At 35.7% G+C, this 19,815-nt stretch overlaps 1 protein-coding gene across 1 annotated transcript in view; it reads right to left on the bottom strand.

Moving 5' to 3' along the window:
* Nucleotides 1-19,815, bottom strand: part of LOC120424020 (uncharacterized) — a 33,728-nt gene that overhangs the window by 6,873 nt on the left and 7,040 nt on the right. The window contains exon 2 of the mRNA XM_039588035.2: nt 3,892-3,912. Coding sequence (XP_039443969.2) covers nt 3,892-3,912 — 21 coding nt within the window. The remainder of the gene's footprint in view (nt 1-3,891; nt 3,913-19,815) is intronic.

The raw sequence follows: 19,815 nt of genomic DNA, 5'->3' as shown, positions 1-19,815 counted from the left end.
AGGAGAAGCTACCGGAGGAGTGGATGGATGGTGTCGTGTGCCCCATCTACAAAAAGGGCGATAAGCTGGACTGCGGCAACTACCGCGGCATCACGCTTATCAACGCGGCCTACAAAATCCTCTCCCAGATCCTCTGCCGTCAGCTGTCACCCCATGCAAGGAGGTTCGTGGGGCCCTACCAAGCGGGCTTCACTGGCGCGCGCGCCACCACGGACCAAATATTTTGTCTCCGACAGATCCTCGAGAAATGTCGTGAGTACAACGTGCCCACACATCACATCTTTATCGACTTCAAGGCGGCCTATGATACAGTCGACCGCGAGCAGCTATGGCAGATTATGCACGAGAACGGGTTTCCGCCTAAACTGACTCGACTGATCAAGGCTACCTTGGATGGTGTGATGTGTCACGTGCGTGTTTCGGGGGATTTAGCGGAACCCTTTGGATCACGCCGAGGGCTGCGGCAAGGTGATGGCCTATCCTGTGCGCTGTTTAACATCGTCCTTGAGGGCATTATTCGAAGGGCGGGCATTGACACGAGTGGCACGATCATGAACAGGTCCTACCAGCTGCTTGCTTTTGCCGATGACATCGACATTGTGGCAAGAAACCTGGAGACGGTGAAGGATGTCTACACCCGACTGAAGGTACAAGCAAGGCGTGTAGGACTTGGCATGAATACGACGAAGACGAAGTACATGAGAGGAAGGGGTTCGAAGGACGTTGGCCCCCCATGTCTCACCCCTCTAGCTGTGGATGATGATGAGTTGGAGGAGGTGAGCGAGTTCGTGTACTTGGGATCGCTGGTAACCGCCGACAACGACACCAGCAAAGAGATCCGGACTCGTATTTTTGCCGGGAATCGTGCGTACTTCGGATTACGGAAGACTCTCACATCAGATCGAGTGCAACGCCGCACGAAGCTGACGATGTACAAAACACTGATTAGACCGGTAGTCCTCTATGGCCACGAGACTTGGACGATGCGGCAGGAGGACGAACGAGCCCTTGGAGTTTTCGAACGGAAGGTGCTACGAACGATCTACGGTGGAGTGCAGGTGTCTGACGGAGTGTGGCGAAGACGCATGAACCACGAACTGCACGCGTTTCTTGAAGAACCGACCATCGCCACCCAGGCGAAGATCGGGAGGCTCAGGTGGGCCGGCCATGTCGCCCGAATGGACGAGAGCCAGCCTGTCAGACTGCTTTTTGACCGCGCTGAACCAGCTGGCGGAACAGGCAGAAGAGCAGGGAAACCGCGCGCACGGTGGGGAGATCAAGTGAATGGTGATATCCGGAAGATCTGTAACCTGGGAAATTGGAGAGTAGCAGCTCAAGATCGAGAAAGATGGAAGCGTCTTCTTGCTACAGCACGCGTACCTGGTGCGCTATGCTGATTGGTATGGTATGTACACGCAATAGAGATATCCATGCGCGAGAGTGTGTTAGTTTGGAGTTTAGTTACACACAGACATAGGCAAATCGAGTAGAATGATTCGTCTGTCAAAATCAGCTGTGTCCTTTGTTATACCACGAGCACGTGGAAAACAGCTGGTTTTTACAGGCGTGTTGTCTACTCGATTTGCCTATGTCTGCGTGAAAATAGTGTAAACAAAATCAGCTGCTTGGAATTCAGCCAATCACAATCGATCAAAACCAAAACAATACTTTAAATACAAATACTAACACAGAATCGTGGTGTGCGTGAGAGAAACCGTGGAGATCTCTATTGAACAAGTTTCCTGGCTCTGCATGTTTGACATTTATGCCCTTTAGGATTCAGTAAGAGTCCCTTCAGGAACACTCACGTTTCGACTCTAACATTTCAAATGGCCAAATATAATTTGTGGCACTAAGTTTACATTGAATAATTCATTAGCATTCGCATTCGCATTGAGATGGTGATCTTAGCAAGTTGCATACTGGATTTCATCATGCTAATGTGATGATTGTTCAGTACACGTCGCATAGAAATTGATTAATGGGAATAAAACCCAATTCTACCATTGAATAATTCAATCGATAAAGTAATTTTGCATTATATTGACTATCCTCGTCTTATTCTCTACAGTTTCGTGCATTCTTACATTTCTTGAATGGGTAAACCACGTGTTTTTCTTTGATTGAAGATTATGTTTTATGTAATAACAATCCATCCATTCACAGTCGAACCCTCACCAAGTGCATCGATATTGTTTATCTTTAGTCTCACACCACCCGTAAACATCAATTAAACACCATTCTTCAATTGAAACCTGTCACCCATGTTTTAGCTAGCAACCTCGGTCCAAGTCATAATGATATTCCTCGTCGCGGACGGAAACCGCACCAACCACGTTCTTCGACCAAGTGTCAAGTTGAGCAAAATTTATAAAAAAATGTGCTTACCATCGGCACATTTTCCCCACTCACTGCAAAACAAATAAGAAGAGCACCGTGTGCCACATGTGTGTAAAATATACGCTAAATACTACACTAGTACAAGCTTAAACGCTCTCTCTTTCAAATTGGTTGTATTAGTAAAGTGTGACTTACTGCGCGGTTTGTGTACCGGCTAAGTGCAGTTTAAAATTTGAGAACGTCGACGCAACATCTTTTCAACACAATACTTAGCCATTTCCGCAGACACATTCATTCCATTCAGTGATGATTAAGCTCGTGATTTGAGAGTGTGAGAGAACGAAAGAGTGGCACTCACATTGAACGTTTGCTCTCAATGGGTGAGCGCATGTGAGTTCCTTACCGGTTCAAATGCGAAAGAGAAGAGAAGGAGAAATTGCAAGTGAGTAAAGTCTACACAACTTTGTTAAGTGTGCAAAAATCATCTGACTTTCAAATACGGTCGAGTTCTTTATTCTTTAGCTAACTGTTTTTAAGTCAATTTTTTTTTTTGCAGCCCCCCAATTCCAACTGTCCAATTTGAATCGGCCCGATCGTAAATCTATTTAAAGAATTTAACAACCATTTTAGAGCGCCTTCCAGCTCCCATTCCGGAATTTATCGACGGCTTCAAATCTCAGTCACCTGCGCCTGCACTGGAATCGATTATCGCCTACTTTGATCGCAACAGGTTATTTGTGCACACGCGCTGCAACACCACCTCAACGTCAACTGATAGAGGTGACCGGTGTGGCAGATTACGTAATGCCTCTGGAATGGGGGGAAGACTTGGCTTGAATTGACTTTTTCGACAAGAACACTTGTCATAAAGCTACCCAAAATAGGGTTGTTGAGCCTCCGTGAAAACAAAACTGAATAATAACAAAAATCTAACACATCTCAAATCAGAGTGCACGTTTGACAGCATCAAAACAATGGCAGTGTTGCCGGCAAATCAATGTTGCATTTCATTCTAATCTAAATTACTGCTGAAGTTGTTACGGGTCATAACCTACTGCGATCTTTATGTCAGTAGGGAAGGTCAATTTAATTGAGAGACGACAGTTCATTTTATGACCCAGTCATAAGTCACAAAATCAGCACATGCAATTTCTATTCCGCGGGGATAACCCCGAAGTGCCACTATCAAACGAAACCGTGCGCAAGCACCAACCGGGAAAGGAAGGTCACAAAATGGTGCAGAAAGAAGTTTTCCAAAAGGACGCAATTCTAATTTGTCGCCAAAAAATGATGAAAAATAATAAATACACGCCAAAATATGTTTTTAAATGTACGTCATTTTCAATCGCTAGTCAAGTTTCATTCACAAATTGTATGAAGGATCACTACTACTGAGAATGGGAGCGCTGATAAGAGCGACTCTTATTTGCATAATAAGTGCCGGTCAGCTGGCGACGACGTCGGTCAATACGTTTTAAAGGATGTAGCTAACAATCTGAATTCATTTTACTTTGATATTTGTATTGCTGACTTATTTTAAGACAAACTTACCTTAAAAACATGCCATCAAATCTGCAAAAATAAGAGAATAAAGAAAAATCAATAACTTTGGCAACACTTTCGCCACAACTGTCAAAGCAAGCGCCATAATGGCGCCTCACCAACAAAAAAAAAAACTCAAGGCCTGCTGCGCAGAAATCAATCAGACATCTGCAACGCGCCTAACGCAACGCAACCGAAAATAATACCGAAATTAGACGCCCAAGAAAGTGTTCTATATCTTATCTCCGTGAATGGCTCAAGTCACTTTGTCATCCACCAGATAGCGATCCCCGCGTGGGCGTGCGATAGCTGACAACTCTCTTTATGGCGGGTGGTTTTTAACTTTCTTGGTCGATCTAGAAGTTGCTGTTAAGTTGATGGAGGAGAATAAAGATAGGGTTGGGGAGTGGGAAAATCTCACGGTTTCCACCCCCTTTTTCAGAGGTTCAGAATTGAATTTCATAAATTTAAAGACTCGGAAAAGGTCCAATAAAAAAAAGTTATTTGCTTTGGGGTGCTTTAAAAACCAAAAGTCACATTATTTAATTCTTTCAGTAAAAGAAGCAAAACAATTTTGAATATCTTGGTTAATACAACAAAACTTTGAATTTTACGCAAAACTTTAACGTGTAGCTTGACACATTGAAAAACCAGCATACACGCTAACCTAAAAGTAATCAAAATTTAGGACAAAAAAATTGAGAATGTTTATTATTTCCAAAAATCACTAAGATTTCTAAACTGTGTGAATCATACCCAAAATTGAGTAAAAAAATAGTGTACCCAAAATTTGTACTCACCCTAATCTAAAATAACTCAAATATTTGCAAAAAAAACGAGCTCACTCATCAGAAATGAGTATTAACTAGTGACGGGACGTGTTTATGGCAGGGGTCATCCACATCTTACGTAAGACATTGTGTGAATTTATCTCAATGCTCAACGCAAAACAAATGTATTCATTTTTAAGATTTGAGTAAAGCCAGAGCTGTGGAGTCCGACAAGTGTCAGAGTCAGAGTCGGAGCCGGCGTCGGAGATGAAATCGGAGTAGGAGTTGGAGTCGGTGGAATCGCGTGGTCGGCAAATTCTTAGAGTGATCAAAATCACTCATTTTTCGTCAAAACCAAACCTACTCAGAAATGAGTAAATTGAGCATCTTTCGGATTAGAGTAAATTTTACTTAAAATTCAACTCAAATTTAGTGAAATTCGTCAAGATTTGAGTGAAATTTACTCAAATCTTACAGATGCCTCATTTACTCTTTTTTTTTTGAATAGGTTCGGTTTTGACAAAAAACTGAGTTTTTTGAAATGAGGGTGCAGAGTCCTAGTCGGATTTGGAGTCGTTTAATCTTGACAGTTGGAGTTGGCTATTTTCAACCATTTTTTATGGGAGTTTTGGATCTTTTTGGAGCGCTGGAGTCGGAGTCACTAAAATTCAGTACTCAAAGTCGGAGTCGCTTGAAAAGCTACCTAAATCCGTAGCCCTGCGTGAAACTCTCTCAAATCTTAATTGTCATGAATGTCAATATGTTCTAAGGGCACATTTGTTTACAATATATTCTCATACAGCAAAATTTCCGTTGAAAATTCCACGAAATACTTAAAATTCATCACGCATGCTTGCAAAACAACCGTTACAATCAAACGATTGTGTTTTGTTAACGAGAACCGCCTTCAAAGACCAAATTTCGGGCACGCACAAATCGCAAAAATAAAAACATTCGCAAAAAACAACAAATCCCTCCTAACCCAAAACCGCGATGACTTCATTAGCCACATTAGCATGCGTAACGCACCGATCCTAACCTCAACCCAACGATCAACTCCAATCAAACGATTCGCGGAGATTAAAAATTTCGCAAATTGAATTTTTCGGGGACAGACGCAGAATGCGAAATTAGATCACGCATCGTCGTAAAGATTAGAACCAGAAGCCAGCACCGCCCCGCGCAAAACCTAACCTCACCAGCACAGGCTTACGAGGGGTACCGTTTCGTGCGGGGTTCCCACCTGGACAAAAAGTGCGTCGTCCTGTCGGTCGGAACCCGTTAGCCGGCGAGGCGTTTGTTTTTGCGCCAATTTCTCCGCAGGGAGTCGCGTCGCGGCTTTAATTATTTAATTTTTTCGCAAATATTGTGATTTGTATGCAAATGGGCGCCCGTAGCTTCTTGGCGGAAAGCTTAATTACCGCGAAATGGATGGGAAGCGTGCCTCGCGGCAGGATTTGATTCTTTTCTACGCATCTCGTAAAATAAAAAGTCAATCAGTGGAAATTTGCGTAAATGCGTGCGCGAATTTTGAGGCGGGATTCGATGAGGACGACTAATGGAAGCGCGATGTCGTTAATTAGATAATTGGGGCAGTTTTTTTGGTGGGAGAATGCGAAATTTCAAGTTTTCCGCTAGTAAAACTAACAGTAGTCTCCTAAACCGTTAGTTTCGGCAGGATGGGTTTCCTTTTGACCTACTTCTGATTAAAAATATGTACAAATACTTTCCTTCACTGATGCAAAACTGTTCAAATTTCACCCAAAACTGAATTTTAATGAGTCTACTCAAAACTATTCCCAAATCAAGTTATCATGTCAAGAATTTTAACTCAAAAATGACGAACTCCTCTTCACAGTGTCCTGATGCAAATAATGATCGAGCTCGAGCTGTCAGAGTCCCTGCGAAATATGTTGGCTGAAATATCGGGCGGGCAATCAAAACCACCAGCTAGAAGTCTCACTGACTGATGCACGAAGTGATTTGTTTACCTTTTTTCGGTGACCTCCGCAAACGTCAAACCATACAAAATTGCTGCCGAATCTTTTCCGAGCGAGATCCGTATTGATGTATTGATTTGACGTTTGCTGAGGATGCAGAAAAGTTTGATTATGTTCTGCTTGCAAAAGACAATAACAAAAAAACTTTGGCTAGAAAGAGATAACAAATCGGCAGCTTCCATGTACACATACTTTCAAGGTTTTATTCAGTTTTGAAAGACATTCAACCTTATCTGTCATTGTTCTCATTACTCATTTTTGAGTACGTTTATTTTTGAGGAAATTTTAGAATCAGATCGACATTTACTAAAACTTAGCCTGACATTGATTCAACAGAAGGTTAAAAAGTTAACTGGGTGTTTTTTCAAGTGACAGCTGTTTGTTTGCCACGTAACACGGTGACATAAACATACTCGTTTTTCAGGTAAATTCATTCTGCTAGAAAGCCTTATTGGGAAGAAAGATGCGTAAACATACCGTACAGTAATTTTTTCAGAATTTAAGGATTAAAATCAAGCTTTAGGGTTATAAATATTGCCAGTGCTCTTGAAAAAGTCAGTTATTCATCTAAACATCATCATGCTACGCAGCACACACATCACCACTCGCATTGACCTTCATTCGTCGTCGCTTCTCCTAAAATTTGCAATGACGTGTTCATATCTGCGTTCGCAAATTTCTACTCCATCACGATGCGGGCCAGCATTCCGTGGCCAAACGTCTTCTTCGGCTCCTCCTCCTCCTCCTCCACCACTACGTAACACCATATTCAGAAGCTCCGTTAGAAACGGGGTCCGAAACCAAACACGTGAATGCAACTCATTTCCTCTTCTAAGGTACAAGTAACGTTCAAAGTTCGCGAAACCCGGCAAGTTTAGAATTTCATCCTTCTTAATTGACATTGCGCAATATTCGTACAGGATTGCTTTCTTTTTACCCCTTTTTTTGCGCGCCTGTTTGCACTCATTAAATACCCCTCACTTGCTTGACCTCCTCCGAGGGGTCCGCCGATCGTGTTCAAGTGACCACGAGCGGGTCTTGCGCGAATCAAGCAAAAAAACGAATCGTTCCAGCAAATCATGCGAGATCATTGACCACCCCACGACACAACGTCGTCATATTCGTCGTTGTTTTAGACTTTTTTGCTGCTGTGGCGAACTCTCTAGCCCCGTGTACCGGTGGCCATTTAAATGGCAAAGTTCTCTTTATTAGTGTGTTGCGAGTGAGAACGAGGGGAAGGTGGATGGACACGACCAGGGGGGCGAAACAACACAAGAAGTTTGCAAAATTTAAATGCTTTCCATCATCATTTTTATTTTTTTTGCGCACACCATCCGCGATTTCTGACCGTTTGCCTAGATTTTGCGAACTGGTGGTCGATGGACTGACGTGGAATCGGCGGATATTAAACACCATCGTCGGGGCCATTAGCGGCGGAGAAATTCCCACATTTTCACCACGTGAACCACTTGTGAGGGAATGCAACGACAGTAAAACGAAATTGATCCCTCCTGGATGGGTAAATTAGTGAAAAGTTGGGATTAAAACGAAATTGAACGTTAAATATAAACGACCTTGAAGATGGCATCACTGCAAAGTTTGGAAAGAGTAATTTACACAATTCTTAAAACTACTCTAAATTGGGTAAAGGTTTTCTATTATGCGTTCTCTTGTTGTTTGGCATTTACAACTCCAACTTACAATCTCAAAACATAAAAATTCTTAAAATTCTTAAAATACTTAAAATTCTTAAAATTCTTAAAATTCTTAAAATTCTTAAAATTCTTAAAATTCTTAAAATTCTTAAAATTCTTAAAATTCTTAAAATTCTTAAAATTCTTAAAATTCTTAAAATTCTTAAAATTCTTAAAATTCTTAAAATTCTTAAAATTCTTAAAATTCTTAAAATTCTTAAAATTCTTAAAATTCTTAAAATTCTTAAAATTCTTAAAATTCTTAAAATTCTTAAAATTCTTAAAATTCTTAAAATTCTTAAAATTCTTAAAATTCTTAAAATTCTTAAAATTCTTAAAATTCTTAAAATTCTTAAAATTCTTAAAATTCTTAAAATTCTTAAAATTCTTAAAATTCTTAAAATTCTTAAAATTCTTAAAATTCTTAAAATTCTTAAAATTCTTAAAATTCTTAAAATTCTTAAAATTCTTAAAATTCTTAAAATTCTTAAAATTCTTAAAATTCTTAAAATTCTTAAAATTCTTAAAATTCTTAAAATTCTTAAAATTCTTAAAATTCTTAAAATTCTTAAAATTCTTAAAATTCTTAAAATTCTTAAAATTCTTAAAATTCTTAAAATTCTTAAAATTCTTAAAATTCTTAAAATTCTTAAAATTCTTAAAATTCTTAAAATTCTTAAAATTCTTAAAATTCTTAAAATTCTTAAAATTCTTAAAATTCTTAAAATTCTTAAAATTCTTAAAATTTTTAAAATTCTTAAAATTCTTAAAATTCTTAAAATTCTTAAAATTCTTAAAATTCTTAAAATTCTTAAAATTCTTAAAATTCTTAAAATTCTTAAAATTCTTAAAATTCTTAAAATTCTTAAAATTCTTAAAATTCTTAAAATTCTTAAAATTCTTAAAATTCTTAAAATTCTTAAAATTCTTAAAATTCTTAAAATTCTTAAAATTCTTAAAATTTTTAAAATTCTTAAAATTCTTAAAATTCTTAAAATTCTTAAAATTCTTAAAATTCTTAAAATTCTTAAAATTCTTAAAATTCTTAAAATTCTTAAAATTCTTAAAATTCTTAAAATTCTTAAAATTCTTAAAATTCTTAAAATTCTTAAAATTCATAAAATTCGTAAAATTCTTAAAATTCTTAAAATTCTTAAAATTCTTAAAATTCTTAAAATTCTTAAAATTCTTAAAATTCTTAAAATTCTTAAAATTCTTAAAATTCTTAAAATTCTTAAAATTCTTAAAATTCTTAAAATTCTTAAAATTCTTAAAATTCTTAAAATTCTTAAAATTCTTAAAATTCTTAAAATTCTTAAAATTCTTAAAATTCTTAAAATTCTTAAAATTCTTAAAATTCTTAAAATTCTTAAAATTCTTAAAATTCTTAAAATTCTTAAAATTCTTAAAATTCTTAAAATTCTTAAAATTCTTAAAATTCTTAAAATTCTTAAAATTCTTAAAATTCTTAAAATTCTTAAAATTCTTAAAATTCTTAAAATTCTTAAAATTCTTAAAATTCTTAAAATTCTTAAAATTCTTAAAATTCTTAAAATTCTTAAAATTCTTAAAATTCTTAAAATTCTTAAAATTCTTAAAATTCTTAAAATTCTTAAAATTCTTAAAATTATTAAAATTCTTAAAATTCTTAAAATTCTTAAAATTCTTAAAATTCTTAAAATTCTTAAAATTCTTAAAATTCTTAAAATTCTTAAAATTCTTAAAATTCTTAAAATTCTTAAAATTCTCAAAATTCGATTGTTTTAAGTCAAATAAATCGTAAAAAATCATAAAACCAGCAATCAAATCTATCGAAAACCTGTTCGAAACCGTCAACCCGTCTGTGTCCGACCAAACACTTCTCAACAAGTGATGACTGCGTGAAAAAGTGCGTCGTCGTCCCTCCAGCGATGATGGAGATGATGAAGCGCGAAATATTATTTTCTTAGGCCTACCCACACGCACACACCTCTTGAGAGCTGTCTATTTTCGGCGGCCGCGAGATGAAGTTTGACGAAACGTCATACACGCACTATCCCTTTTGGTGTTCTCCTTTCACGTAGATCTCGCAGTGGCGTAACCTTAAACTTAATTTTTTGGCATGCTTCAGGCGTAGAGTGCGTGCGTTTTGGGGTGGTTCTTCAAGATTTGGACAATCTGTCATACGTTCTAATAAATTATATCAAATTAAACAGTGTTGCCAGCATCAGGAAAACATGATTTGATTTAAAATCCCCAAACCCCACATTACCTTTCCCCTTAACAATTGTTAAAACGAACTGTTAATTCGAACCGTGTTGCCAGCAAACATAAAAATCCGATTAACTGCACATTTCCCAGCAGAAAAAAAAACATCTGATCAATTCCCGAAGCCGTTCAAAACCGCTCTTCGCGTTCGTAAAGATAACAGGAGCTTAAAATATGTCCCGAAACTTAATACGGCCGGTTCAACATTCTCCTCCAACTCGTTCTCGCCGCTTCTAACAGAAATAAATTATAAAATTTTAGAAAGTAACCTCATCCAGAGAGGGAACGAGTTATTTTTTTGTTTCTTTTTCGACACCCTACCTCCAAAACCCAATCCCCGGCAGCGCGAGAGGTTCTTAGAGTTGTCGTCCTCGCGCCGGCAAGGTCCTTCTCGCAAGGCTCTTCAGAATCTAACCGCGCTGAACGCGATCTGCCGGGACGGCTGGAATGTGGTAATGGCAAGAATGTGCACAGAATCATACTCCAACAAAAAAAAAAGAGCGAGCCTCGAACAGCTTTTTTCGGGGTTCATGAGAGTGTGTGTGTTGTTCCGATCACCGGCAGAACTGGTTATCACACACGCAGTTTTAGGAGTTTGCGAGCCAGCCAGCAACTACAACAACAAAAACCGAGCACGAAGCAAACCAGAACATCTCCTGGGATGACGGCCAGTTTGCGGCCAAACATGTGTTTTGGGCCATTAAAACGTATGATTTTGGGGCCGCGAGCACCACATCGAGTGCCAGACACTGCCACAGAAGAGCTTTGAAAATAATTAAGTTGATAAATTATAAGAATTGGCAACACTGGGAATGTGACAGCTACACTTAAATTTTGAACTATTCAAAATTGTTAACAACTTCCTAAAAAAATCAAATTAGCAACACTTCCAGTTTGACAGCTACACTGCGATTATGAATCACTAAAAAGTTGAATCTTTCGAAATGACCCCTCAAAACTGGCACCACTGCTCACCGACTGCAAGTTCGTGTCGAGGGAACCAGTTCCAAATATTTTTTTTGTGGACACTGTCCCACCGGATTCCAGAAATCCACTCACGGGTCCTTTCTCGGCATTTTTTGTTTGTTTGCTTATCTAACTTGCATCTCGACGCGTCACGATTGTTTTCCACACTGTCTACCCCCTCGGCGTTGTGCTTCTGTCAATGTGCTATGCAAAATGAGTAGTTTTTACTCATTATCGAGTAACTTACATTGGACAGTTCTCAAATTTTACAACTATGAAATCATAGCAAGATGAGTAGTTTTGACTCATTATAGAGTAACGTCTAATAACAGATGAGTTCTTTTATTTAGACTGATGCAAGTGATTTTGATTTTGAGTGTAGAACATTTTGTACACACCAATTTTTTAAACTGAAATTCAGTAAAGTTTTACTGAATATTCATCTACTGAAATTTCAGTAAACGATTCAGTAATTTTGATTTTACTGAATTCTCAGTTAACTGATATTTCTCACTTTGACAGATGATTTACTGAAATTGTGCTTGTCAAAACAACTGAAATTTCAGCAAAAGAAACGTCAAATTATTTTGCTGAAAATTCAGTAATTTTCTTGTAAAAGTTTTACAGATCATTTGCTGAAGATTTAGCAATCATTGCTGGTATTTCAGTTATCAAAATTTGATTTTGCTTGTCATTAAAATACTGTTATTAATTAATTTATTTCATCAATCGTCCAAACCTAAAAAACAGGTGGTTATCATCGAGGCATTTGTTATTAACATTTTTCTTACCTTTGTTTCTAAAGATCACAATACAAAATTTAAAAAAACACACACACATTTGAAAGAGGACTTTCTCTCAGCAGCATCCAAACAATAAGTCAGAAGTGACATTTCAGTTTGACAGATATGCAGTTACTGATTTTTCAGTAATGTTTTTGTTTGTTACCGAATTTCAGCAAATGTGATGATTACTGAATCGCATTCAGTTATTTATTTTACTGAAATTGCAACCCAAAATTTGCTGTGTAGCGTTGACAGTTCGCCAATCAAAAAATCTATGTGAAATGTATAGTTTTTACTCATTAAACATTAACTTACAAAGGCGAATGAAATTTTGATTGCTCGTGTAAAACAAATTGCGGAGTTTGACAGTTCTTAAATTTGACAACCATCAAATCCAAGCAAGAAGGGTAGTTTTAACTCATTATAGAGTAACTCCCAGCGGCAAATGAGTTTTTTTTTACGTCGAAGGATGCAATTTATCATACATAGTGATCAAGCGGGACCAAAAAAGAGAAAAACATAATGCCCAAAATATATCTTCGAAATGATTGATCATTTCCATCTTGCGGTTTCGTTTGTTTTCTGTTCTGTGACGAGATTTTCTCGTCGAACTTAAGATTGCAGATAATCTAAACTGATAAAGTTGACAGCAAAAAATGAGATAATTACGATAAAAAATTATCAAAACATTTTAGAAGTGTATTTGACAGATGAAGTTCAACGAACAGTGCTGCCAGTATGTTTTTATTTCTGCAACCTCATTTAGAATCACTTAGTTTTGTCAAACCCGTACCTACTCAAAAATGCGTAAGTGGGCGATTGTGATTTGGGTGAATTTGACGCAGTTTTCGTTGAGTTGAGTTTTGACGTTTCGTCAAATCTGAACCTACTCACAAATGAGTTTTGAAGCAATAACGTCAGATTGTGATGCATTTCGTTCTGAATGTGGTGACTGAGTGAATTTTACCTAGATCTGAGTCAAGATAATTCAAATCTGACGTTTGGCCTCAAAACTCATTTCTGAGTAGGTTCTAATTTGACGAAAACTGAATGATTTGAATTTAAACTTTTAGTTTTAAACGATAGTTTATCTATTTTAGAACATTTTTATGCCAGTCACGACCAGTATAACATTGTCATTCTAAAAAAAAACAAACACTATTGCGTCAATGTCACACACTTGTCCCAACAAGTAGCGCCCCCACCTTGCGTCAATAGCTAATCTGGGCGAGGTTCGGATTTTCTAGCTTCTACGTGCTCCAGTTTTGATTGCAATCCGATCAAACTGTGGAAGTTACGTTTCTTTCTGTGTACACAGTTTGCACCCATCCGGAATGTGTACGTACTACTACCTCATACAGTATCATTGTTAGCCAAAGGAGAAGCGCAAAAGGGCCATAATTCATCGAGTTGCACTGCTTATCGGAGTCCACATCCACTTGAAAATCTCGAGATAAGGGCCCCGCCATAAACGGCGATACACCGCAGTGCAGTGGAAATTTCTGCCTTCCGGGACACTTTTACCCTCGCGCTGGGTAAAATATAAATGACTTTTAGCGTGCGAGGCCAGATGCACGCAAGGTTTGTGTGAGAACCACTTAAAACCGTTTAAAACATGGTGTTGGTCCGCACGGAGCAAGGAAAAGCATATTGGCTTAAGCCTCAGCAGAGTCAAGTTCAAAAGCACTTGTAAAGTCGCGGTGAAAAATGCAGCACAATGTTTTATTTTCCACATATTGCCGTATTTTTTATGAGTTGTGAGGCGCGACCAAAACACAGAAAGAATTTTTCTTCTGAAATTTTGTACTAGAAAATTTTAATCAAATTTCATTTAAGAAACTCAAAATTCAAAACAAAATAAAATTTCACTCATAATTTTTCAACTGTGCCAACCGGTCGTTATTACAGATGGGAACCATGTCAAGACCGGGAATCGACGCGTAAAAATAGATTTAAATGTCTCTCGGTGGCGGTTTGCAGACGGATCCGTGGCGGATGTTTGGCCTCGCCGAAGGGGGATTTAAATCCGAACTGATTCACTGCTGTTTACGCGGTTGCATGATGAGCGCGGGTGGTTAAATTTAGCAGCGCTTTCTTTTTAAAAATCATGTTTTTTTACAAATTTTGGTAAAATTTACACACTTTGTTTTTTTTAACCTGAGCTAATTTGATTCAAGAATATTGCGCTTCTGAACAGCGTGTATGCATTTGTTGAAAAAGATGTAAACAAAGATCTGTCATATTCAGCTTCACCTTTGAACTACTCAATTTTTTTCATAGCCGAACCTACTCAGAAATGAGTAACTGAAGGTCAGATTTGAGTGATAAAATATTCTCAAAATTCAACAAAAAAAAATCTAAATTTTTTTAAAATTCTTAAATTTAAAAAAAAATAAATCTCTTAAATTCTTAAAATTCTTAAAATTCTTAAAATTCTTAAAATTCTTAAAATTCTTAAAATTCTTAAAATTCTTAAAATTCTTAAAATTCTTAAAATTCTTAAAATTCTTAAAATTCTTAAAATTCTTAAAATTCTTAAAATTCTTAAAATTCTTAAAATTCTTAAAATTCTTAAAATTCTTAAAATTCTTAAAATTCTTAAAATTCTTAAAATTCTTAAAATTCTTAAAATTCTTAAAATTCTTAAAATTCTTAAAATTCTTAAAATTCTTAAAATTCTTAAAATTCTTAAAATTCTTAAAATTCTTAAAATTCTTAAAATTCTTAAAATTCTTAAAATTCTTAAAATTCTTAAAATTCTTAAAATTCTTAAAATTCTTAAAATTCTTAAAATTCTTAAAATTCTTAAAATTCTTAAAATTCTTAAAATTCTTAAAATTCTTAAAATTCTTAAAATTCTTAAAATTCTTAAAATTCTTAAAATTCTTAAAATTCTTAAAATTCTTTAAATTCTTTAAATTCTTTAAATTCTTAAATTTCTTAAAATTCTTAAAATTCTTAAAATTCTTAAAATACTTAAAATTCTTCAAATTCTTCAAATTCTTAAAGTTCTTTAAATTCTTAAAATTCTTAAAATTCTTAAAATTCTTAAAATTCTTAAAATTCTTAAAATTCTTAAAATTCTTAAAATTCTTAAAATTCTTAAAATTCTTAAAATTCTTAAAATTCTTAAAATTCTTAAAATTCTTAAAATTCTTAAAATTCTTAAAATTCTTAAAATTCTTAAAATTCTTAAAATTCTTAAAATTCTTAAAATTCTTAAAATTCTTAAAATTCTTAAAATTCTTAAAATTCTTAAAATTCTTAAAATTCTTAAAATTCTTAAAATTCTTAAAATTCTTAAAATTCTTAAAATTCTTAAAATTCTTAAAATTCTTAAAATTCTTAAAATTCTTAAAATTCTTAAAATTCTTAAAATTCTTAAAATTCTTAAAATTCTTAAAATTCTTAAAATTCTTAAAATTCTTAAAATTCTTAAAATTCTTAAAATTCTTAAAATTCTTAAAATTCTTAAAATTCTTAAAATTCTTAAAATTCTTAAAATTCTTAAAATTCTTAAAATTCTTAAAATTCTTAAAATTCTTAAAATTCTTAAAATACTTAAAATTCTTCAAATTCTTCAAATTCTTAAAATTCTTTAAATTCTTAAAATTCTTAAAATTCTTAAAATTCTTAAAATTCTTAAAGTTCTTTAAATTCTTTAAATTCTTAAAATTCTTAAAATTCTTAAAATTCTTAAAATTCTTAAAATTCTTAAAATTCTTAAAATTCTTAAAATTCTTAAAATTCTTAAAATTCTTAAAATTCTTAAAATTCTTAAAATTCTTAAAATTCTTAAAATTCTTAAAATTCTTAAAATTCTTAAAATTCTTAAAATTCTTAAAATTCTTAAAATTCTTAAAATACTTAAAATTCTTCAAATTCTTCAAATTCTTAAAGTTCTTTAAATTCTTAAAATTCTTAAAATTCTTAAAATTCTTAAAATTCTTAAAATTCTTAAAATTCTTAAAATTCTTAAAATTCTTAAAATTCTTAAAATTCTTAAAATTCTTAAAATATTTAAAATTCTTCAAATTCTTAAAATTCTTAAAATTCTTAAAATTCTTAAAATTCTTAAAATTCTTAAAATTCTTAAAATTCTTAAAATTCTTAAAATTCTTCAAATTCTTAAAATTCTTAAAATTCTTAAAATTCTGAATATTTTCAAATATTTTTTACCAGCCATTCAAATCTACACTCCCAAGTGACGTAACCGCCACGCCGACTTTCCCATAAATGGGGTCGTTCTTATCACCCGCGTACAAATATATTTACGTCTGGTGGCCACGTCCGAGCCATATTCTTCTGGAAATCGCATCGATACCTTACCAGTACACCAACACACAAAACACATGACTAAGCTCAGCCAGCAGAGAAAGACGAGTAGTGGTTTTTAAATGGCAACCTCGCCTTGCGGGTATTTAAATTTTAAATCCCACTTCTTACTGCCGCCTTTAGCTCAGTGGTTTCCCCCTGGCGACGATTAACCGAGGCGACGCGACGCGTTCTGGACGACGAGCGCTTGCTGGGAAACAATTTCACTGGAAGTTTGGAGTAAGCTGGGTTGGGGTTATGAACGATTTTGGCTCGAGTTAGGGCATCTCCATCGGTGGTTAGGGTTTAGGACATTTCTATGACTCGTAATCTAAACAAAATTGAAGATTTGTTAAATGTAGTTGATCTGCGAACAGTTTTTGACATTTTTTGCCCAAAATGCATAGTGTTGTCAAACTTTTGATTTACAAAACAAATTAAGGGCATCTCCACCGCCAAGTTCTAAATTATTTTTCTGTATATGCTTTGTGTCAAATCTTAGTCCAACAAGTTCCTAACAAATTTTGTTAAATTTCTACAGTGTTGCCAACTATTTAAGCTAACAATAACCATTAAGGGCATCTCCACCGCCTCCCCATTACAAAGTAACACCGTTTAGCAAAACAAAGCCCCAGCTCCGATTACGCCAAACTATCGGCGCGACCACCCAGGCACCACCGCGCGCGGTCCAGTTACCATGATGACCGCGGAGATTGCCTCTCCTGGTGACTTGGCTGACGATTTCGCGGAACGTTTTGACGCCGAAGCCGGAATTTTGTTGATATTACTAAACTCTTTAACAACCCTCGGCGCGATAAGGCCTGCGGCTGGCGCCGAGACGGGAGATTTCGCAACTGCATGAACAACACACGGGACATGTGGCAAATATGCATTTTGATTGCAATTTGCTGCTACTTTTTTGCAGTTCAACCCCTGCTGTGTTTTAGAAGTGATAAGACGGAGGGCACTCCTTGTTGGTAAATTAGAAGTGTTTTATAGGCTGTTTGCGAAGCAATTACAGCAGCAGATTAGATGGTAATGGAAAACTTTGTTGCACGTTCTATACTAATTGAAATACATTGTTGAAGTTCTATTTCCCCTTCTGGAAAATGTGACATTTGTCAGAACTGACAGGTTTGGGTAAGTTGTACTCATTTTACACTTCATTTTAAGTAAAATTTACTCACATGTGACAAATTCAAAGTGTTTTCAAATGAACGTCAAAATCGGCAGTGTTGCCAAATCAACATAAAAAAATGTCGCAAATTTCCAAGTCACATGAGATCATCGTGATCGGGTCTGTTATCGCAGCTCGGTTGCACTCGTTTTCACTCCAACGCGAAGTCAAAAGTATTCCCGTTCCAAGTGTTTGTGCAATCTTCCAATATTTTATTTTGCTACAGCCCAACACGATTCGTGCATTTCGCAGAGGCGGTGACCGTAAATTTAGCCGACCGATTAGAGGGTTTCATTTTGCGCATTAGGGTGTGGATTTGTGGTTAAAAGTCCCGAGGAAACCAAACAAGTAGCTCTTCGTCAAAGTTCTAAAACAAAAAATTGCTTAACGTACCAAAATCACTCAGAATTGATCGAAAATGAATTCACTCAAAAATGAGTACTGTGTCAAATATCAAATTTGGGTAACGTTACACAAATCTGTGCGAATTTTCATTTTGATCAAATTTTGAGTTAAATTTACCCAAACCTGACATCAGCATTATAACTCATTTTTAGTAATTTCGTTTTGACGAAATCTGAATAAGGCTTTCTAGTCAGAAAATTACCAACACATACAAAGTATGTTTACATGACAGTTCGACGTTTGTTTGCTTCAGGTTTCCTATCTCTTTCTAGCAAAAGTTTTTTGTCAGGCGACTTCTAGCTGGTTTTTTTGACTAACCGCCCGATATGTCAGCCAACATACTTCGCAGGGCTGTGACAGCTCGAGCTCGATCATTGTTTGCATCAGGACACTGTGACGAGGAGTTCATCATTTTTGGGTTAAATTATATATTTTTCACTGGGCCTAGAAAACCTTATGATTAAAAGAAAAATTGAGACTGTATAGATCTGATTATTAATGACTATGAACATTTAAAGTGTTTGCCCAGTTCTGTCATTTTGACAGTGGCGTCCCCCCCTCTCATCAGGGGGCCAATCGGGCCAAACGGTAATCGATACATCGCGATTTCGCTACAACATGGGCCGCATTCCAGGGGCGCACATTGCCCTTTAAAAATTTTGCAAAGACTCGAAAGAAAACCAAAAACAACAAAAACCGCCGTACAGAACCAGAACCGGGAGACATTCCTCGACAAAACGGCCCGAAAAAAAAAATCAACAACAAGCAAAATTGAACACCTTTCGGCGGCGCAACAAGAACACCAGCACCATGAAATATTCATTACCCAGGCGCGTTTTCAAACGTTGCTTTTCAAAAGTAAAAGCGCTGCTGAATCTGATTTTGACGACGGGCAAGAAGTCTTGCCGTCAAAATTTTCCTTTGAATCGATGACTTTGTTTTCGTCGAAGCTGAAAATCGGCATATCTCTCATATTTCGGTTAGTTTGGCATGCTTCTCATTGTACATGCAATTACTTGTTTTATTTTTTGCGTGTTGTTTGAGAAGACGTTACGTGCCCGAATCAATAATCGGGCCGTGGAGTCAATGGTATTAGGAGCGAGGCGATCGACCAGAAGTCATGCTACAATTTATCAACTTGTTTTTTTCCTCCTGTTGTCGGTGCGTTTGCGTTTGAGGTTAGGTCATTGACAATAAGATTGAATTTACCCATTTTCGAGGTAGTTTTGTGGAAACGTGTAGTTGACATTTTTGAAACGCTCTCAAAAAACACACCGAAATGCTAAATGTCAAAATTATCATTTATGCAATTTTAAGTAGATTGTTTTCAAATCAGGTTTTGGAGAATTTATGACAAATGCCAAATTGGGATTCCTACTCGATTTTGAGTAAATTGTATTCAATCTGTAAAGACAATTGTCAAATTTGGATTCCTTCTCAATTTTGGATAATTTGTATTCTATCTGTAAAGACAGTTGTCAAATTTGGATTCCTTCTCAATTTTGAGTCAATTGTATTCAATCTGTAAAAACAGTTGTCAAATTTGGATTCCTTCTCAATTTTGGGTAAATTGTA

The sequence above is a fragment of the Culex pipiens genome, chromosome 1 (genome assembly GCF_016801865.2).
Source record: "Culex pipiens pallens isolate TS chromosome 1, TS_CPP_V2, whole genome shotgun sequence".
NCBI lineage: Eukaryota > Metazoa > Arthropoda > Insecta > Diptera > Culicidae > Culex > Culex pipiens.
The sequence above is the reverse complement of the archived record's forward strand: the minus strand, read 5'-3'. Positions and strand labels throughout refer to the sequence as shown.